This window comes from Balaenoptera ricei, chromosome 1, assembly GCF_028023285.1.
Source record: "Balaenoptera ricei isolate mBalRic1 chromosome 1, mBalRic1.hap2, whole genome shotgun sequence".
In the NCBI taxonomy this organism is placed as follows: domain Eukaryota; kingdom Metazoa; phylum Chordata; class Mammalia; order Artiodactyla; family Balaenopteridae; genus Balaenoptera; species Balaenoptera ricei.
In genome coordinates, this window is record NC_082639.1 from 66,689,861 (window position 1) to 66,713,173 (window position 23,313).

General features: G+C 39.7%; 1 protein-coding gene across 3 annotated transcripts in view; it reads left to right on the plus strand.

Annotated features, from left to right (window-relative positions):
• ST6GALNAC3 (ST6 N-acetylgalactosaminide alpha-2,6-sialyltransferase 3) overlaps nt 1–22,811 on the plus strand; it is a 567,689-nt gene extending 544,878 nt beyond the window's left edge. For 2 of the 3 annotated variants that reach the window (XM_059899430.1, XM_059899447.1), the window contains 2 exons: nt 19,319–19,426; nt 20,490–22,811. In XM_059899430.1, coding sequence (XP_059755413.1) covers nt 19,319–19,426; nt 20,490–20,676 — 295 coding nt within the window. In that variant the 3' untranslated portion in view covers nt 20,677–22,811. The remainder of the gene's footprint in view (nt 1–19,318; nt 19,427–20,489) is intronic. The other variant, XM_059899440.1, reaches the window with a different exon arrangement.
• The last annotated feature ends 502 nt before the right edge of the window (nt 22,812–23,313 follow it).

The following is a 23,313-nucleotide window of genomic DNA, read 5'->3' on the forward strand; positions in this document are numbered from 1 at the left end:
GATGATATCTCATTGTAATTTTGATTTGCATTTCTCTAATGATTAATGATGTTGAGCATTCTTTCATGTGTTTGTTGGCAATCTGTATATCTTCTTTGGAGAAATGTCTATTTAGGTCTTCTGCCCATTTTTGGATTGGGTTGTTTGATTTTTTGATATTGAGCTGCATGAGTTGCTTGTATGTTTTGGAGATTAATCCTTTGTCAGTTGCTTCATTTGCAAATATTTTCTCCCATTCTGAGGGTTGTCTTTTGGTCTTGTTTATGGTTTCCTTTGCTGTGCAAAAGCTTTTAAGTTTCATTAGGTCCCATTTGTTTATCATAGGATTTTATTTTCTTAATTTGAAATATTTTCTATAAAATAGCCAAAAGAGAGATGAACCCAAACACAGCACCAACTGGTTGTCAGTGAGCTTGTAGAATCCCCCGTTAGCTCTGTTTTCTTTACTGATGAGGCTCCAAGTGTCTCCATGTTTCCTCACTGTGAGTAAACATGATTGCTCTTTACTCAGGAGGGTTAACGGTTCAGATAGCGTCCTCTGCTTAGAAGCAATAACTCCTTGTCTTGTCACTCCAGTTCACCACAGAACAGGGGGGCATCAAAGGTAGGTCAGGGAAGCAGGAAATGATAGAATCCCGGACAAGGGAGTCAAACTTCTCCATGAGCACATTGTCCCTGATGCTGGGAACAAAGTGAGAAGACAAGGACAAAGGCCTGGAGGGAGAGTGGAAACAGAGCAGGGTGAATTGTGAGGGTCTAGGATCCCAAGAAGAGGGTCAAAAATTATCGATCTGATTTTTAAAAATACTTCCTTTGAAGCACTGTTGGGACAATGTTGGACATTCATGGTCCGTAAGGGGAGAATGGGGTTTTAGGGCCACTTTTGAGACCAGTTCCTCCCCAAGCCATAGAACTCTTTATTCAGAGAAATGCCATATTATTGTAGACAAAATACTTCATGGCTCTTCTAAGGGCTTGGGCATAAAAGCACACAAAGATGTTTATGTGTTTTCCTTTTTTTTTTTTTTAATTAATTAATTTATTTTTGGCTGTGTTGGGTCTTCGTTTCTGCGCGAGGGCTTTCTCTAGTTGCGGCAAGCGGGGGCCACTCTTCATCATGGTGCGCGGGCCTCTCACTATCGCGGCCTCTCTTGTTGGGAGCACAGGCTCCAGACGCGCATGCTCAGTAGTTGTGGCTCACGGGCCCAGTTGCTCCGTGGCATGTGGGATCCTCCCAGACCAGGGCTCGAGCCCGTGTCCCCTGCATTGGCAGGCAGATTCTCAACCACTGCGCCACCAGGGAAGCCCGTGTTTTCCTTTTTGATACAAGAATTACTCAACATCAAAAAGCAAAATATCTTAGCGGTGCAGGGCCAGGCTCATGGCAGGCACCTTGCTGTGCTTGGTGTTTGTTGAGTAGCTGCACAGTGCTCGTTAAATAAATGCACACGTGTTGTCTTCCCCTGTTTTTATGCAACCGATGTGTTCCTGAAACAATGTGGGGCATAAATTAAATTGAGAGAAATGAATCCTTTTCTCCAGGTTTATATATATATATATATATATATATATATATATATGTATTAAATAACTCCTTAGGTGCTAAATATATATTGCTTTTTAATGCTTCATTAGTTGGTGTATTTCTTAGCACTGAATCTTTAAATTTCAGTTTTCTTTCCCTCAGTACTTTCAAGGTACAATAATCGTTTCAGATATTTCAGCATATTCAAGAGAACTTAATATTCAAAATGATTCTTTCTAAATAAGCTAGTAAGTTACCAGTTTTTTCTCCTTCTATTTTCACATGCCAGGTAGCCTAAAAATAAAAATAACAGACCTTTGTCTAAAACACAAATTGCACGAGATGTAACTCTTGAACCAAATCCTGTATGTATTTCTTTTAAGACAAAAAGAAACTGCTAGGATCACGTATCCCTGAGTTTTCCTCTGTAATGTCAAGAAAGGAAATATGTGTGTTAGGGGGAAAATAATGGTTATCAATAGAAAAGTGGTTCCTTCCCCTCCGTGCTCCATCCCGCTCTTCACAGAAGCACATTTGTCTAGGTGACTTGTTGGGAGAAACTAATTCATCCATTCATTCACTCAAAGATCCTCCCACTTAATAGTGCTAGGCCTATGTTGAACATGCTTATTAAATACTGTTACTTTTGTATTGGTGTACAAAGGAAAAACTGATAATAATCGAAAGAAGTTTTGGGTGGTATGTGGCAATATGAAATCAGGACTTGAATGGCTATAATATTTTAACCAACACTGAGTTCTTTGAAACTCCTTGATTATCACAAAGCTAGAAATCATTCCTTACCCTTGATTAGAGAAAAATCTGATTTTCCTTTGCACTGCCTTCTTGAAAGAGATGATGGGGGACAGTGCCACAGTGAAGATCGGAAACTGAATCAAAGAATATTGATTCTGTGTCTTGCCCAGCTTGTGCTTTTTCAGTTTCAACACCTCACCAGGAAATACAGAGAGGCTGTTTCCACAATAAAGTCACCTGTGACTAGAAAATTATTGGGTAGGGAGATCGGAAAACATATCTTTCTTCATAGCAATGCTTAAGTGTTTCCCTTTTTAAAAACTTTACCACCGTCCCCGCTTCCTATTTTTTTTGTGATTTTAAGGAAAATGCCAAGATTGTGAAGGGACGTCTTGGGTGTTGGTGGTGGCTCCCTGAGACTGGACTCACATCCACTGTTGCCGCCAGCCCAGCCACCACATCACTCCCTTCTGTTAAATGTGTACACAGATGTCATAGATGTGCCACCATGGGTGACTGTACCAATCTGAAGCCTACACCCAAGCCACCTTGTTACCCAGGGTTTTAAAGTAGTAGAGGGATACAAAGAAACCGATGTGAGAGCTAACGTGAAGAGTTAACACAACCCAGTAACTAACGGGACACGAAAGATGAGGAAGAGGGCAGAGGCGAGGGTGATGTATATATCCTGGAGAATCATGGAGCCATCATCCAAACAATAAATTAAACAAGGTAATTCAGGAGCTGGAGCCATCTACTATCTGACATCTTTCTTGGCTGCGTTAATATCACCATTAATTCTCGAACTATGAATGGAAGGAAACAGTACTCACAGCACCACAGTTGCAAGCACTTAGGTTTTCTTCTCTTGCAATGTGCAAATCAGCAGCTGCAAGCTTGTTTTAGAAAGGCTTCTCAATAAGGCTGGGCACTGTCTCTCATGCATCAATCCTGTTAGCAGCACACTAGTTCTGGATGATTGCTAGCTACAAGCGCAGCCCGAGGTGAATGGCAAATGCTCTTACAGTCAGGGTTGCTCGAAGAAGTGGCAGGTCCAGAGCCATTGAAAAACTGGAAAGTGGCCTTCTGATAAATAAAACGGCACTTCTGAGGCCGAACATAATTGACTGAGCTCTGTGCTGACAGGAAGACTGAGGAAGCTTTCCTACGGGGCCGGTATGCAAATGTCACTTTCTGGACTTTGTTGATTGCAAAACTGGAGGCAACAGTGGCAGGAGGGGTGCATGATGGCAGCCAAAAGCAGGGAGGAAAGAGTCTTCCATGTGCCTGTAGAATGACCTAAGACATTCACGAGATTCCATTAAGCATGCGCTTTATAACTTCAGGAAGGTACAAATGACACTTAATTTTCTGAGAGTTTGCTTTGCAGTGAAAAATTCAAAAGACTGAAATTAACTTAGGTAAATTGATATTTTACCACATGATTTCAGGAATTTAACAGTGAATACACCTCTTGATGCTGATATATCTACTGTGGGTCCAATAAATTACAAAAACACATCATCCCACCTTTTGGAGCCCCATCTTTGTTTATTCTCTTTTCTTTGGCATGCCATATATGGCCACCGCTGTGCTATGATTTGTTATTTATAAAAAATACAGAGCACATTTCAATCCTGATAGATGAAATTGGAATTTTGGCTGAGCTATGGGTCAACTGACTAAAAAAAGGATTTTAAAATTTGATTCTATCTCAACTATAAGTTAATTAAGAGCTGGGGATCTAATGCACAGCATGGTGACTATAATTAACAATACTGTATTATATACCTGAAAAATTTTGAGAGAATAATTCTTAAATGTTGTCAACACACACACACATATGTGTGCACACACACACAAGTTGTAATAGCATGAAGGGATGGAAATGTTAGCTAACCTTATTGTGGTGATCGTTTTGCAGTGGGTACATGTACCTAATCATTACGTTGTATACCTTAAACTTTCATATGTTATGTGTCATTAATATCTCAGTAAAGCTGGGGGAAAACCTGATTCTGGAGGTAAATGGATACAAGGGGTACATGTGAGGTTTACCAAATTTTGCATGGTGATTTTGATTGTATCTCTGACATGTGGTATATCCTTAGATATATCAGTAAGTACCTCTGTTACATCATCAATGAGAAAACATTGGTAAACTGTTTAAAATTCCTTGGGGGAAAAATGTTAGCAATTTCTTCCTTAGGAACAGCCTGCATTCCAAAAATTATTCAACTAAGTTGGACAAATTGAGTGCCTAATGTGTGCCAGACATAGTTATTAAGATGGGATACATTTATATACACACAATGGAATATTATTCAACCCATAAAAAAGAATGAAATTTTGCCATTTGCAACAACATGGATAGACCTGGAGGGTATTAAGCTTAGTGAAGTAACTCAGACACAGAAAGACAAATACTGTATGTTATCATTTATATGTGGAATCTAAAAAATAAAACAAATGAGTGTATCTAAAAAAACAGAAGCAAACTTACAGATATGGAAAACAAAGGAGTGGTTACTAGCGGGGAGAGGGAAGAGGGGAGGAGCAAGACAGGGGTATGAGATTAAGAGATACAAACTACTGTGTATAAAATACATAAGCAACAAGGATGGATTGTACAGCATGGGAAATATAGCCATTATTTTGTAATAAGTTTAAATGGAGTATAATCTATAAAATATTGAATCACCATGCTGTACACCTGAAATTAATGTAATATTGTAAATCAACTATACTAATCAATTATGCTTTAATTAAATAAATAAACAAACTTTTCAAAAAAAGTCAGGATTCCTTTGCTTACCAGCATTCCTTCACTGCCAAGCTTCCAGTCACTTTGCAAGGCAGCTATTTATAAGTTGGGACATATTTTCCTAAAGAAACAAATTTTAAAACAGTGGTTAGATTCTCAGGCCAATCCTCAAAAACTAATTTAATTCATAATAAAGTGGAACTCAACTTCTAAGAGAATCCTCAAACCTAACAAGCATTTATAGCAGTGATTTTCAACCCTGGCTACACACATCGCATTATAATCACCCAGGAAACCTTTTTTTTTTTTTTAATTTTTATTAAGTATGAATACCCAGACTCTACTCCCAGGACAATAAAATCAGAATCCATTATCAGTAGCAGTGGTGGTAAATGGAGCTTGGGAAAAGGTGCAGAGGATGGAAACAATGCCTCTAGGGAGGGTGGGATCAGGGCTGTGGCTGGGAAGTGGAGCCAGGGCTCTGGGTGTAAAGAGTGGGATCCGAGTACTGCATAGGAAGAAAGGATGCCCCTGGGAGAAGGAATAGGACTGTGGAATCACAATCATCACATCAGAGATTTGGGCCTCTGACGACAGTAAAGAGTTTTTCCAGAGTGGAAAAATGATGGAAGGGTCTAGAATATTCAGCCTAGGAGCACAAGGATTATGGCTGCAAAGATGGGGAGGGAGCTGGTCGGCATCACTCACCAGTTCCCCTTAACTGGTTCATAAGGAAGGAAGGCAGCTTCCTTCAACCTACTTTCTTATTTTGGGGTGAAGCTTTCACAAAATTTCATGCCTCATATTTCCCCTCTACAAAAAAACAACTATGTATTTCTTTTCATCCTCTTGGCGTGATTATGGACACTTAAGGCTAAGCAGAGGTAAGGGGAAGAGAGGAGGAATGAAGGGAAGCCAATCCGTGGGCTCCAAAAACAGGAGCAATTCTGTTCATCTGCTGCTGCTGTTCAACAGCCTTCAGAGTTCAGTAGCTCTTCTCATCACTTCTTTGCAGCCCCTTTAGTCAGAAGCATGGGCATAAACTGTTATCACCAGCTGGTGAAAGCAAATATGCAAGGCGGAGGATCTTCTCAACTGTTTTCCTGTGTCCTTCTCATTTTTATAGCTAGGCGTGGAGATTGCTGACATTTTGTGACTGTTGCAATGTAGGAAAATCTGTGGAGATAACAACATTCTCACGTTTCAGTCAGATGCTCTCAGATAAGAGGAATTTTCTAAGTTCTATTCTGCATTTCTCCTGGCATCTTCTAAGATATATTGCTTTTGCTCTGTGTTCTAGTTCCCACTTTATGAAATTTTGTCTACTCTGGATCAACAATATTACTGGGCTTAATGTATATACAAAACAGAAACTGACTCACAGACATAGAAAACAAATTTTTAATTACCAAAGGGGAGAGGGAAGGGGGGAGGGGCAAATTAGGGGTAAGGGATTAATAGATACAAACTACTGTATATAAAATAAATAAGCAACAATGATATACTCTATTGCACAGGGGATTATATCCATTATCTTGTAATCACCTTGTAATAATCATTGTATAATGGAATATATATAATTTGCAAAAATACTGAATCACTATGCTGTACACCTGAAACTAACACAATATTGTATATCAACTATACTTCAATAAGAAAAATAATTACTGGGCTAGAAGAATTCCAGAGTCACATGAAAGTTATCTCTTCTGATTGGAAGAATGGAATTATTGCCGTTACCTTTTCTCTGATCAGAAAGATCGCCTTTAGATAAAAGGACCTAGTACAGGAGAAGTTTTGGTATGGGGAGGGTGTGCACAGAAGGACTTCGCAGGTACAGATTTACTGTAAGCAACAAACACACAGGTCCTTTCCCCAGATTGCCAGCCAACCTGTGTATCGAGGCTATGGGAAGACATACCTCCATGAAAGAAATTCTTTGCTTCACTAGGCAAGGAATCTAGCTCAACTGGAAAATCTGGATAGCTGTCAAATCCTATCCCATCTCAAGAATAGAGAGAACAATGGATTTCTTAGGACTAAAATTCCTGGGCAGAATTAAATTGGAATAACATTCTACCTTAGTGGACAATCAGCTTGTTTAATAGGTGAGACTCCATTAGCTTTGACTGTTTCAAGGAAGATTTCATCACTAAGTCACCTGAATTCGGGTGTTCTGGAGCAGACAGATGCCCCTCTTAGGAATCCGCTGGTACTGGCGTAGAAGAACTAGATAAGTGTCTGTTTGACACATTGATGATAGCCTATAATTTGGCAAAGGTATTGTGTATAAGGTAGTCAATGAATCTCAGCCTATTGGAAAAATGACAAATAAAACCTCCTTCTCTAAGTTGGAGACTAAAATTCTCAGTCCCTGAAGACCCATATGTCAGTTGTTACTTCTGAACTTTTCTAATTGAATTATCCTTCTAATTGAATTATTATCCTTCTAATTGAATTCTCTTTAGTGAGCCAAATAAAAACAACTTTAATAGACGGGGATGATGGGGGTACAGCTTAGCTTTTCCTATTGAAAATAAATATTCCCCTCAAAATAATTTATTTCAGGATTTATTGAGCCATGTAACTCAGAATAGCGATAATAGATTCAGATAGGCAGGAAGTGGCAGCAAAATTGGTCTTTCTTAATCAGAAGAAGGTCAGTGCTGCTTTGTATTTTTTAAATTTCAGTTTTATGTGTAGCTGGTTGCTTGGCTCTGGACGAATCTGGTTTAATGATGATCCCAGTGATACTGGAGACCTTAGCATCAAGCTTGGATACCCAATTCTCCTTCAACGGGGTGAAACCACCTCAAGTCTCTGTCTTAAATCCTTGTTAAATCCTGCTTAATCCTTTTCAGTTGTTTAAAAATTATTTTTTAAATTCTGAAACTATGTGTGGTGACAAATGATAACGAGACATTGTGGTGATCATTTCAAAATATACACATACAAATGTCAAGCATTATGTTGTACATCTGAAACTAATATAATGCTGTATGTCAACAAGGGTTCAGAAAGCATTTTTGTCAGAACCAAGTTTGAGTCTGATTCTGTGCTAGAACTATTTCTAAAGGAAAAGCTTGGTTTAACTCAATTTCCAGTTAAGTCAAAAAGCTAAGGGAAAGTGAGTCCTTTCTTTTCTCTTCTAAAAGCTTAAAGTAGCAGGAAAAAGTCTTTTTATCTATTTAGATATTCTCCTACCTGATTACAATCTTTCCTTTTTTTTTTCTCCTTAGTCTTAAGGAAAGTATATGCAGAGGGAATTGCTGATAAGAGAACTAGGAGAGAAAGCCAAAACCTTCCTTTAATTACCTTTATCAGGTTAGCAGGGAACAGGCACCTATGCCTTACGTGGAGACAGATGATTAGCATTCAGAATACTGAAGACCACATCAATTTAGGAAGGGCATGATTTCAAGATAAGTTGAAGGGTAAGTTAGAAAGAAGCAACTTATTTAAGCTTAAGTATAGAACTTGGATCAGATCAGATAGTGATTGTTCATAAGAATTAAGGATTCAGTAGAAGCAAAGCCCCTAATTATACCTAGAGTATTAAATAGACTCATTATGTTAGAAAGGATCTTGGAGGTCAACCAAGCCAACTTCAAATCTTTGGTTGCAAGGAACAGATGCTTCCTTCAGCTGACACAAGCCGAAGAGGAGAATTTATTAAAAGGTTGCAGAACCTAAGGGCTGAAAGGAAGTCATGCCTGGGGAATGAAGTAAATCTAGGAACTTGATCTTTATTTTCAGGACTTACCCCTTCCTCCCTCCTTCCCTCCCTCCCTCCCTCCTTCCCTTTGTCCTTTCCTCCTTTCATTTCTTTTTTTTTTTAATTAGAGTATAGTTGCTTTACAATGTCGTGTTAGTTTCTGTTGTACAGCAAAGTGAATCAGCCACACGTATACGTATATCCCCTCTTCCTTGGATTTCCTTCTCATTTAGGTTACCACAGTACATTAAGTAGAGCTCCCTGTGCTAAACAGTCTGTTCTCATTAGCTATCTATTTTATACATAGCAGTGTATATATAGAAACTGTCATACAGAGTGAAGTCAGAAAGAGAAAAACAAATATCGTATATTAACACGTATATGTGGAATCTAGAAAAATGGTATAGATGAACTTACTTGCAAAGCAGAAATAGAGACTCAGACGTAGAGTACAAACATGTGGATATCAAGGGGGGAAGGGGGGTGGGATGGATTGGGAGATTGGGATTGACATATATACCCTTTATTTCTTTTTAAAGTTGATGTACATATCTACATCAGTGGCCTAAAGCTATTGTTTGAACATGACCATGGCTGAAATTCTAAAGAGTGTTTTGAATGGTAAGGCTATAAACACAAATCTATAAAGTGGTGATAATAACTCTGTGCCAAAAATACAGCTAGACATTTATAATCTCTCTAACATGGATTATGTTACTATAACTACAATTACAGAACTTTAGTGATGAAAGACCTTAAGCCTACTTAGGTCAATCCTCTTATTCTGCTACCAAAAAAAAAAAAGAAAATGTGGCCCTAGAAGAAGCAACATGTTCAAGATTGCCTAGAGAGTTAACAGTAGAACCAGAAGCATTGAGGTCTTTTGATGACTGCTCTATCAGACATGTGATACCTCCTCAGGCAATACTGAGAATGATGGTAACCAAGAAAGAACTTAGTCAAGAACCTGAGTTCTCTGATAGGACTGTCTTTGGGCGAGTACTTTATATCTCCCCAAACCTTCATTTGTATAGTGGGGATATTAATACTCCCTATAGGATGGGGTTGTTGTGAGAATTAAATAAAATGACCTATGTACAGCTCTTGGTACAATGCCTAGTACATATAAAGGCTCCATAAATAATAGCAGTTATTATTTATCAAAAAAAAGTTTACTTAGCTTTTCACTGCGTATCAAATAACCCTAAAACTCAGTGGCTTACAAGAACATTTAGTTACTATTCACAGGTCTGTGATGAGCTGTAGCTCTGCTAGGTTTAGCTGAACTTGGCTCTAGTTTTGGGCTCGTATCTGCGTCACGGGACCCAGGCTGAAGGCGCACCCTCCACCTGGGATGTGTTGTTCTCACGATGGAGGGAAGACGTGTAAGAAATGGGAACCATGTGACACTTCTTAAAATCTTCACTGAGAACTGTCTCAATGTTCACTTCTACTTATGGTCCATGGGTCAAAGTAAGTCATTTGGCCAAGCCTAAAGTCGTAAGGCAGGAAAGTTACTGACGCATGAGCAAGGCATGTTCAAGGAGGGGACGATCAATACAATCTATCACAGGAAAGTTGACAGAAAATCTATTGTTGTTGAGACAAGGGCCTCTATGGTAGCTTGAATGGTCTGAAACTAGAACCCACACAGACTCTCCATAATACCTCACGTCCTCAACATTCTGGGCCATTTAGGAAAACCGGAGATCCAGGGAAGGCAACAGTTACTCAGAGTGGAGACTAGGTGTTAGTGTACATAGTGAAATCCCTTCTCCCAGAAGCTTCACTGGGTAAAGGAGATGTTACTATGGAAGTCATTTAGCTCAGCATTTCTAGACCAGAAAGGTATTTCAAAGGGTTCATGTCCTTAAAGCAGCAGTGGTATCCATTTTCATTTCCAATTAAAAAAACAAAGCAAAACAAAAAAAGCAAACTCAGTAAATGAAATGTTTTTGTAAAAACTGTTTCCCTTTTAAGTGGAACAGGTTGTGAGCCTTCAGGTGTGTATTGAGGAAGTCTGCTTGGAGACTACGTGGAGATTAGATGAGTTTGCTCCTGCCTTGTAACTCAGTTTATAACCCAGATGAACACCACTGGGTACCTCCAATAGCCTCACACATTTTTAAATTGTTTTTATTCTTAGTCATATATTGTTAGCACTTTTCTCAGTTCTGAATTAATGAAGAATTTAACGAGGAAGAAAAAATATAATTCTGCCAATTTTCCCCTAGATACTTTTCTCCAGATCCATAAATTTCCTTCAGCTGAAAAAACTAGCTATACAGAACATCAAGATATCTCTAATATTTCAAAACATAATGTAAGGAAGAAAAATAGGTCAGTGTTACTTATGCATCCTGTCTCTAACCAATAATTTATTATGGAAATTAAGCACTGATGATGCTTTGAGGTTTCTTCCAGATTAGAGGACAGACCAGAACTGCCCTGTATGCCTGTTACTCTCATACCTCAAGTGCAACCTCACAGCCCATTCCCTCTGCCTGAAAGGCTCTCCTCCTTCTCCTTTTCCTGCCTGGTGTTCTTCCTTAGCCTTAATCTGCAGCTCATCTCTCAACTCCTTCCTTCCCCAATTCCCTCCAGCGGTGTCTGTTGCTCTTCCCTCAGTACTCTCATAGTACTCACAGGGGGATTACCCCCTTGATAACACTAATTTTGAAAATAGTCATCGAGTCTGTCTCCCTGCCTTGACCCTGATTTGACATCAGGGGCAACTTGGTCTTTCCAGTGCCTGGCGCATTGCCTCACACCTACAGTGCACTCAACGAATCTTTCTTGAAAGGACGAGGGAATCAAATCTTTATAAGATTAGAATCAAAGCTTTATAAGAATCAAAGCTTTATAAGATTAGAAACAGGAGAAGTCATGGGGAGAGCATTTCAGGAAGAAGGAACATGTACACAAGTCAAGAGAAAAAAAAGACAGAGGCTGACACATACAAGATGTGCTAAAGAGTCATAAATGGACCCATGTGACTAGACATGGGAGTTCAGGAAGAGAAGTCCTGGAAAATACAGTGGGAGGTCAGGTTTGTCAGGGGAGGGCCCTGAGAAATACCCATTGCCTTAGTCTGCTTGGGCTGCTGTAACAAAATACTATATACTGGGTGGCTTAAACAACAGAAATTCATTTTCAGATAGTTTTGGAAGCTGGTGGTCCAAGATCAAGATGCCAACATGGTCAGTTTCTGGTGAGAACTCTCCTTCTGGCTTGTAGCCTTCTAGCTATGTCCTCATATAGCATGAAAGGAGAGAGCTCTGGTGTCTCTTTCTCTTCACTTAAGGGCAGTAATCCCATCAGTAGGGCCCTACCTTCATGACTAATTACCTCCCAAAGGCCCCATCTCGATACACCATCACAATGGGGGGTTAGGGCTTAAACATATGAATTTGGAGGGGATACAATTCAGCCAATACTGAATGGTTATGGAACCAGTCCTGCCTTAATGAAGTTGCCCAAAGAGATCTCCACTATCCATCCTTGCCATTCCTGAGGTTCCATTGTTCATTTAAGAAATTGAACGAAATCCCAGAAATCAACTTTTCCAGTTGAGAGGGCTTTAAAGCCCAAGGGTAAGAGCAAAATAACCTTTTAATTTCTGAGGTGAATGAAAAAAGTAATCTTTGTGAGTGGTATCTGCTATTTCTACAGCAGTCATAAATCATATCTTTGGGAGCTATACCATTTTACTTTTAAATGTACATTTTGAAAAGAACACAGTCATTTCGTATTATGCTCCTTTTGTACAATTTCATTGCATTCATCACTAGTCATAGAGTCCTGTTGATTCTATGGCAAGAAAATTATTTGCTATATTTACAGTCCAAGCACCTACTGATTAGCACAGGCATTTTGCATTAGTGGATTGGGATGGTAGTACAGTCCTCTAAGATTTATGGCTTTCTCCATTTACCCGTGGTCCATTTTTCATTACTTTCCAGGCCTAGATTCCTTTCATTTGGTGCATTCTCTTAGGAATCATCCACAGTATGATGTTTTTATCCATTTGAAAAGTTTATGTCCATTTGCAAATGATTCAAGCCAAGATGGGGAGTTCTGCCGCCTGATTTGCAGAAAGTTGTTGCTGCCTAAAGATTTGCTGGGCATGTCCCATTGACAGATAGTACAAATATACGGTGTTAATACAATGGGCAAACTCCAGAGTATTACCATAGCTCCCGACTGTCGAATGACATACAAAAATATATGACTTGAGGACAGCTGAAATTGCTTCCACACTTTGAGCTCTGCTTTCATTAGACTGGTTCACAATATTAGATTGAATCCCAAGGTGCTACTGATAATCACCAGCTGTTTTTCTTGGCCAGTCTCTTTGTTTAAATGTATTCTTTCATTATCCATGTGCTTTTGAAAAAAAATGGGGGAAGAATGTTTTTAATTGAATAATCTGTATCCTGTCAGGTATTCCGTCTCCCTAGGAGGGTATATGGAAACTTACTTTCTATTTTTATTTATCCTGCCAGTGTAGTATATTGATGAGAGAACTGAGATCCAATAGTGTTAAAACAGGACATGAAATGTTGATTAATTCTTTTATAAAATTTTCTTTTTGCTCCTGAGTACAGCAGATTTCAGAAACTGCTTCCAATATTGTGCTGTCCAATAAGCCTCCATTGTTGGGAGGGTCTGGATCGTCTCTGGGCTTTAATAAATGATTATTATGTTTTTGAAATTTTCACTTGGAATGCCCCAGGCCTTGTTTGCATTGGCTCATGGAAGAAATGAATTAGAAACAGTAGGACCAAAGGCCCCCAAAGGAACCATTCCATGAAGAAGAGGCAGGCACAGAGATGGAGGCAACGGGACTCCTCATCCTTGTTCCTTGACACTTGTTTCCCTTCCTCATTGTACATCCCCCATTGTAGGCTACGACCTGCCCTTTGGGTTCAGGCCAAGTGAATTTGCTGATTCCTAGGGCTGTGTTGAAAGGTAAGATAATAATTCAGTATTGACCAAACCTGAATGGCTTCAGATAGACTTGTCAAGAAGGAGAAGGAAGTAAGATGCTTGGCTGGTGAGGAAAGCCAGTGGGACAGTGAGAAGCCAGAGTGGGAACTGTAGATAAGGAGAGCCTGGAGAGCCTGGATTTGGGGTCAGAGGCATCCCCCTGGCAAACCCCCCTGAGCCAAAGACTATACACCAGGGAGTCAAGAAATCTACTGCCCTCTTTGGGCTCAGGGGAGCTTGGAACAGAGAGGAATCTGGTGAAATGTGAAAGAGAACTTATTACACAGGACATACCCCACAACAGAGAACTGTCTCATTTAAAATAGGCCGAGATTAAAAAATCGTAATATAGAGAAAGTGCTATTATTTTGCCCATCAAAGTATAAGCTTCTTGAGTTCAGAACCCAAGTCATTGAGCTAGTGGTGCTCAATAATTAAAGCATCCTGTGAATAGATAATAAGTTCAATGTAATTCAGTTTTCTTTTGAAAAGTAACCATTTCTGTTTCCTCAGTTCCTCCCCTGAAATTATCCCACAGGGAAATGTCACTCGCTAGAAAGTTTCAGCTTGCCAGGCAATAGGAAAAAAAATGCTTCCTAATATGTTTCCAGAAAGGAGAAGGTGAGGGAGCCTGCTCAGAGGCAAGCGTGCAGGTGAATGAAGGATGCTGACAGCCACAAATATTGAGACTGGTAAAAATAAGGCCAGCATGACAGACAACGAATCCCGGTGGCCACGTGATGGCCTTTAGACATCAAGGAACAGGGGTAAACATCAAGGGGCATGGTAGCTTATATTTTATTGGTAATAAACTAGATGAACGATCATATTTTAAATGATATGCCTTCAAGCATGTGCTACATCAATGTGTTGACAACATCATTTTCCCAAGAGATGAGCAAGTAAATTTAAGTAGTTTCCAAGTGGTAACTATCTTGATTACCAAGAAGCAGTGGGATGCAAAGCTTGGCCGGTGGAAACAAATGATTGATAGCTTCTTTTCAACACTCCTGCCTTTATTTTCCCCTGCATGGCTCGTTATTCTGCTGCAGTAATTCAAGCTTTCCTATTGTACTGAATTAGGGGCTTAATTTCTCTTATCATCCCTATGGGAATCTTGATTGTTTATTTGTAGATGACAATAATTGTTTTTATCGATCCCCAAATGTGGAAGGTATAAAAAGTGCCATGGCTGATGGCCAGCTGGTACATAGTGTTGCGTGCATGAGTGACAAATTACAAGACAATATTTGGTCCCAGAGGAGACCCTTTTAGAATTTTGTAAGGCATCTGATGGTTATCACTAGGTCTCTCTAAGCTGAAAAGCATAAACAACTTCATGTACATCAGCTCAAGTCTTTTTGTTATTGTTTTTATTGAACTTTCAAAGGTCTACTAGGGTATATAATTTATACTTCCTCCTTTCTAGTACACCCACACAGCAGGAGAGTTTAGAAATGGTGCAGCTACAAGAATTCCCAGATACAGTGCCATCCAAGCCAGTGAGTTCCCTTAGGGACCCAGATCATCAGGGCATTTATTCAGAAGAATTCCTGTATTAACTCAGCAGCTGCCATCATTCCACTGCAAGTATTGTTATATGGACATTAGCTCTGAGTATTTTGAGAAGAAACCACTTTGCTTGCCCCAGCAAGTATTATCGGTAGGAAACCTCACATGATATCACATCCCAAATATATCAGAGGCACCAGGGGAAAAAATGCAACTGTCTAATTAAGTGCTGTTTGTAGGACAGGGCACTTGGGCAGTATGAACCTCCCAGTCTGAATCAAATGCAACACAGCTTGCTTGAAGAGCTTTTGAGCTAATTATTATGATGTCTATCCAGAAACGAAATAAATTAGGTTAGGCTTAAAAGTAATCAATATCAGAAATGTAAAAATTTCCTTATTAGGTGGTGAAATGGAAAGATCTTTGACCAGATATCTGCCAAACCCTGAAATTCCTGACCTGACCCTCTTTTCCTGTGGTAAAGAGAAGATAAATATGTAGAGAAATCACTTGGACAGTTGTACCCTATGGGGTTCTGTTCTGAAAGCTTGGCTGTTGAACTCTCAGACATGACTATCTGGGCTGGATCAGAGTGAGCCAGCGGAGCTTATTTTGCAGAGGAGGGGTCCATATGTCACACAAACGATCCTCCCTTTATTCCGGGGCTCTAATATTATTTTGGTCCTTGACAGCAACTCCGTGGAGGGACTGGCTCCTGGAAAAACGCATAAAAAGAAAAACAATTTGCCCTAATTTCGATTTTTTTCTCACTCAAATTAAGCTTTACCCTCAATGCTATGGCTGTGCCTTTGGTCTTAGCCATTCCAGCACCTTCCATGAGTAATCGTGTGAAAGAGGAAAACATGGAGCTTCTCCCTCCAAAATTTAGTGACTGTAGCCACTACCATTGCCAGGTAAAACTGTATACCCTTTCTATATACACCCCAGGCATTTAGGAGCATGCCCATCACACAAGTGTGCATTAAATGTGACCTGATCAATTAATATGCTTGTTAATTACCCATCCAACACACATGGAACATGGAACTGCCAAATGGCTAAAGAATAAAACAGATTGACCACTGAAAGTGATGACTGCAGAATCATTTGATTTTAAAATTAGAAGAAACCTTAGATAGGACTAGTTGAACTACCTCACTTTAGAGACAAGGAAACAAAGATGACCCAAAGAGGCCAAATAAGTTGTCCAAAGCTTGACATTTGAGTAGTGGCACAGCTGGAATGGGAAACCAGACATCCTCACTTCTGTTCTGTACTGCACTTGGTACTGACTCTGAAACTCCACTTTGTTACACTGATTGCGACTAATTGTGTTAACATGTGTGCCTCCCTCCACTAGACCATGTGCTCTTTAAGAAAATATCTCATATTCGTCACCAGCTCCTAGCAGAGTCAGTGGCATATAATAGGATCACAATGAATGTTTGTTGAAAAAAATGAGTAAATGGGTGAATATGTGAGACCTGTCTTTTCTCATCATGTGCAAATAGATGCTGTAATTTTTAGTGATCTCTACTAGTGCTTGGTCAGCCTAGTAATGAAGAAGGATAGAGAGGATTGGAAGGTAGAAAAAGTAGAAGGAAAAGGCAAGAAGAGGGAGAAAAATACAATTCAGCAGGAATAATAACTGGAAAAAATCAGTACATAGATAAAAGTTCTAGTTTCGATTTGGGAGCTTTTAGTCAAGACCCTGTTCTTCTGATCTCTCCCAATTTTCAAATGACTTTTTAAGCAGATGGTGCTTTAAGCAGTTCCCATCCTTGCTGCTCCTCCTCAGACCCCAGAACGCAGGATTGACTGCAGGTTCCATTCTATTCTAAGCCAAGTTGCTCTTTTGTGTCTTCGCCTCCCTGTGGTATGTCTTCCCACCCATTTGGCACCTGCTCCTAACCCATGCTGCCGCTAGTGTTCCTACCACAGATGAAAGTGCGTGTAACTTAATGTGATCCTGTTTCTGGAATGTTTTCCATTTAGAAGACACACCAGGAGATACAAAGGAAGTCAATTTACATAGCGGCAATTCAGACTCAGTGACAAATAGGCAGAGGGGGTGGATATAAATGCTCTGGGTCTGTTTCTCCTTCCAAATCAACCAAAGTCGATGAAAATAAAGGTTAAAAATCCAGTTATCAAACCCCACTGTGAGTCTGAAATGCTTGCCTGTTTTAAGTGATTTGATACCACGTGGTGCCTGTTTAAAAAAAAGGAATCAAAGGATTCAGGGTCCTAATTGTAGCACACTGATGGCTTGGTCCTGGAGAACTGCAGCAAGGATATTGGACATCAGTGGGAACAGCTACTGGCTGGAGTGCTGTACCAGTGGTGAAGTGTTGGTTTGGAGGAGAAGAGCCGGCCATGTTCTAGTTTACCAAGACATCTAGATGGAAGATAGGAAACGTAGTCTTTTTAAGACGGTGGGGCTACACAGTTGCCGAACAACCTGGGTGACCCAGATGCCCCTACGGGGAAAGTTTTAAGCAGATAGGCAGTCATCTGTTTTGGATGGATTGTGTTGTCTTGGCTAAAGACAAATATGGAGATCAAATATTCCCTTGAACCAGTTGGAATTTGACAGAATCCTCCAATCAGCACTTATCTAATTCCTCTCCCCCTTCAGTTTCTGTACTTCCCGCCTCTTCCTTAAACATACCAAGCATAGTTCCTCATATTTGTGAGATGGAACACTTCCTGGGACACTCTTCTCTCATATGGTCTGTTGAGCAAGGGGCATCTGTCGCTTATCACCAGGAGTAGAAGTCCAGACACTTCTGCCCACCGTATCTTGGTATTGGAGTCACAAAAGAAAACACAACACAGTCAAGCACTGGATGGAAAAATGCTATCCTCACACAGAGAAGAGATAGAGGAAGGTCAGCTCTAATAGTGGGCATCGGTCCCCCACAGCCAGCAGGTCCCTCCCAGCAGCTGACACAAGCTCTTGGCCTGCATGCAACCCTCCTGTGCCACAGAACAAAAGACCCCATCCCCTTTTTAAAGGAGATGAATATAGCAGTGAGGTTAGCCATGTGCCATATGACACTTAAGCAAACGCGTACAGGTTGAGTGTGAAACAGAGAAAGATATTCACACACAAGGTGATAAGTCCAGCACAGGCTGTGAGAACTCCTTGGTAAGGAAGTGTTCCGGGCCCAAGGCCCATTCTTATGTGACCAAGAGGGGGTTGAAAGGCTACCCACGTGAGGCTGCCTTTCCAGTATGGCTTACACGGTTTCTTCCCATTCACCCTCTCCCACCCCCTTTTTTCCCAGATCTTTGCTTCTGTTATCAAAAAGGCCTTCCCTGATCAACCTTTATAATACAGTCACCTCCAGATCCAATCCGCTGGCCTGCAGGAAGACAAAAGCCTTGGTTTTTGTGATAATTACTGCATCCACGGCATCTACAACAGTGAGGGGCACAGAGTAGTTGTGGTGTTCAGTAACAGCGTATTAAAGAGATTGGTATGATAGGTCTTACAAAGGAAAAGTTTCGTCTCATGATGCCTGGAAAACAGTGAAGGAAACTTTTCAGATGCTTTCACAGACCAAGTCATTCACCTGCACCGCATCCAATTTTCACTTAGCAAGCCTCAGAGAAAGTGACATGTCCAGGTAAGTAAGATAACACCATTATCACTCAGCTCCCATCAGGGCTCCAAGCAACTTTAGAAAACCTGTCCTCTGATCTACAGTACTAATTTGTGTCTTACGGGAAATCAAATAAATTATTTTTCACCTAAAGGGAGCAGGGTTATTTGACTCCAGATATTCACCATTTGGCTTCTCTTCCAGACAACGTAGCTTCTAGGCTTAAGGTACTAAGAGTGAGAGCATGCCTATAAATTATTCAGAGATAATTCGAAATAAGTGTGTATCTTTGACAGATTGTCAAGCTTCCTTATGTTTTTTCCTGATAACAAGGGCTATGTTTTTGATAAAATGTTGCCCGTTTCTCATCACACTTTGCTGTTGCTCTGTGTATGTCTTCTGTGTTGTTTTGTTTTGTTTGTCGTTGTTTGTTTTTGTTCCGCCTACAGAGTCCAGTCTGGCTCTTATCTCAGCACGGGGTGGTTTACCTTCATTCTGGCCATGGATGCCTGTTATGGCATTCACGTCTACGGGATGATAAATGACACCTATTGCAAGTAAGATCACAGGAAATTATTTTTATGCATCTCCAATTCTGATATGTTGTCAAAATATCACAATTCATTTTAATATCATAAATCTGAGAAACAGATAAAGCAACAATTATTTCCCAGCATTCTTTGCTGACATGACATTTTATTGTCAGTGCATCAAGTTGTGACTTTTAGGGATGATAAAAAAGAAAGATATTTACCACGGTCTAATGTCAAATGTCAGAAGGAACATTTTTCCCTTAGTCTGAGGCATAACAGGGACTTGTGGCTTGGAAATACAGAACAAGTTCAGTGGTTATTTAATTTGCAAAGCAGGTTTGTCATTTCTGCTGCTCTAATGGTTGATAGATGGCTATCTACTCAATGGTTGTATTTGACCTTGAAGGACAAAATGTCCTGAAGCCTCAGAGAAGCTGATACCTTAATGAGAATTCCTGGAAATTATATTTCACTACTAAGTGAGTAATCTGCCAGATCCTTATTTAAAATGGGTATGTTTATCCACAGTATATTCCTGCTGGTGGGATAGTTTCTAAGTAGATAATAAAACAAACGTTCCATGCTTCATGAAGGTAATGAAATATATTTCCCTACCAACAATTGGCACAATATAATTCAGAGAGTGTTTTAATCATATTGTCAAAATGGTAACTAAGCCACAATCTTCATAATCAAATATTTCTACCCTAACTATAAGCATAATGGAGCACAGATGAACCAAATATCTTACTCTGAAAAATCACTAAGCTTCTTCAAGCTCTGCAAGAGCAATCAGGTTATCCAAAGTTTGTTTCCATTATACACCATTTCCTCCTTCAAAGGATAGCTATATTTTTGCATGTAATTGGTGTGATATATAAATTTTATTTGATTTATTAAAGCACTAAGGATCTGGTATGTCTTCCTAAAAGCTTTTATGTATAATAGCTTTTAACTGAGTTCATGGACAAGAATCATGCATGGGTTTGCAAGTAAATGCATTTACTGGGCACATAATGGAGTCTTGTAAATGAATACTTCATTCTTCATCTCAGTCTTTCTCTCCTTTTCTTTATTTCTTTTCTAGGACAGAAGGATATAGGAAAGTCCCCTACCATTACTATGAACAAGGAAGAGACGAATGTGATGAATATTTTCTTCATGAACACGCCCCCTATGGGGGGCATAGGTTTATCACCGAAAAGAAAGTGTTTGCTAAATGGGCCAAGAAACACAGGATAATATTTACACACCCAAACTGGACAGTGTCTTGATGTTGGCTTTTCTGACCTTGCCACACCACTTGACATGATCATGATACTGCAACTGTGATGCTAATGATGTTGATGCTGGTGAAGATAAAGACAACAACAGTGATGATCAAGTTTCTGTACATTCTCAGATATGGACGGTGATTCCGCCAGTAATTTGAACTTGGGACTTCGTGGAGGGTAGTTGTGCTCATTACGTTCTTTCTGAAGGTTCAACATTTCATACTGCACTTTATAATCTAACTGGAATTGAAATAAAGGCCAGTAACATGACAAGAGTGACCTAAGAAATGGGAAGATTATCCTTCAAGATAGTTGCCCAGGATTCTTGGACAGTGAGTAACTTCCACAAGCCCTGGGATTTGGTCTCATGAGGCAAGGTTATTGACTCTGCTGTCTGTTGAACCTGAGCAGCTCCACCATCTTGAAGAATGGTTGATTGTCAAACACTGACCCAAGAAATGCTTTCTGGGTACAAGGGTCTTGCCACAGTAACTAGTTGGCCTGTGGGCAGGAAAGGAATCTCTTCCTGACTTACCATCTTCCTACAGTACCTCCTACAGCTAAAGCCTCAGGCCATTTCCTAATTCACAAGGAAGATATGGACATCCTACCCACCAGGATTACTTGACTATCTCAAACACTTCATTCAAAATGGGCTAACTAGCAAATCTTTTTTAATTTCTACTCTCATCACTCCATTCTTACTACCCCCCAAAATATAACTAAACATATTACTAGAATGATCTGTATTAATGTTTAGTTATTTTTGGTTGAGTGCTAAATATTTCAGAAAGCTATTGAACAAGTAAGATACCAACACTGTAGTAACATAGACTGTGAAAACATTCTTAAAACATAACCAAAAGGGTTTACTAACTCTGCTTCAACATCCAACAACACAAAATTTTATGCTTTTTAAAATCATGAAACAGGGAAAGCAAAGCATATTTTTACATCAGTTTGTATCCTACCATACTTCATAATATATATTTGTATATTCAAATTTCTATTTTATAGGCCCAAGATGTGTCTCTCCACACATTTCATTATCATTGCCAAGTGCCAACTGTTAGACATGGAGAGGAAATGATTCCTTGTATTTAATCTGACCAGAGCTTTTGCCTTCTTGGGGTTTATTTACCCCAAACTGTATCAGTTGCTATACCATAATAACAACAATAATAATGACCTTAATGTCCAAAGTGCTTTGTCATGTAGCGTCCTTTCACATATGCTGTCCCATGTGATGCCCGTGACCACCCCATCAGGCTATTGCCTATGCATTCTGACATATTAGCAGATGGTCTCTAATTTGTTAATTGCTACGACATATTCCAGACTGCTCCCCTTGCTAATATTTGTATAGAATAGAGTTTATGTAGACTAGTAACCAATTGATTTCAGTGCCAAATACAATGTATTATATCAGGATTATGCAAAAAGTATCCCAAGGATGGCCCTGGCCATAAACTAGGAATCCTGTGAACAAAAGTACTTTTGATTTTTTTTTTTCGTGGCTCTATTTAGGTGGGGAAAAGACGAGGTAGCAGAGACAACAGGAAGAAATAAAAGCAAAGAAATACAGTTTCTCGTCCCCATCTTAAGATTACTTTGTTCTCCATATATTCATTGCTCGTTAAATATTAGAGGGTTGATTTGCTGAGAGAGTAGCTGAGAGACCAAAAACATCCTTACCAATGATTCAAAAGACAAAAGCTGGGCTTAACTTACAGCCTGTTTTGGAGGCTGGAAGTGATGGTGCATTTCACCTTGGGAGCCCTTTCCAGGTCTCCACCAGTGCTAAGTCCCATGATAGGCTACCTTTAAAATGGTCCATCTTGGACAAAAGCCTCTTTCCTGCTCTTTTCTGCCATTTTAATACCTCAATATTCACATCCATAAAAATGACCAAGTGCCACTTCCATTGTTGGAACTATTATCGTTGTTATTCTTTTGTTGCTTCCTTATGTGATTTTCAGTTCTACGTTTGCTAGTTTTTGTGAGCTAATGATGGATAGAAATGCCCACTCAAAGAAAAATAAACAGATGAAAATGTCAAAATTGTAATACAGACTGTTTTTCCCCCCTGTTGTGATACAGAAGTTCCACTTTTAAATAAAAAGGAAGCTTGGTTATCAGAGTGTTTCAGGGAATGACATAATGTAATTTATTTAGTTTCCTGGTAAATGGAGGACCAACCCTATTTGTTTTAACCCTTACTAATGAGAAACTTCGGAAAACATCCTTGCTCTCCTGCTTCACTGTCGCGCTCTCTGATGGAGACTTTTGCAGAGCCCTGCACCCCTCACTCTATGACGGTAGGCAGTGTTTCCTTTGGAGTGGTAAGGGGGGCCTCCCCTTCCCTCCCTTCCCTTTTTTTCCTTACCCAAACCCCAACTCTACACTTTTTATTGTTGTCTCTTATCTCTTTTTTTCTAAAATTGGGAAACAAAAACCAGATTATTCTTAACGTGGAGACCTAATTGAATGACTCCCAGTGTCATCATCGTTTTGATAGAATCACATGACTTATTTTTCTCTGCATTCTTAATGTTCTCTGGTTCCATTTCCTGTTCTTCTTTACCCTCAGCTTCCTAATGTGGAAATACAAAGTGGAAATATAAAGTCTAATTTCTC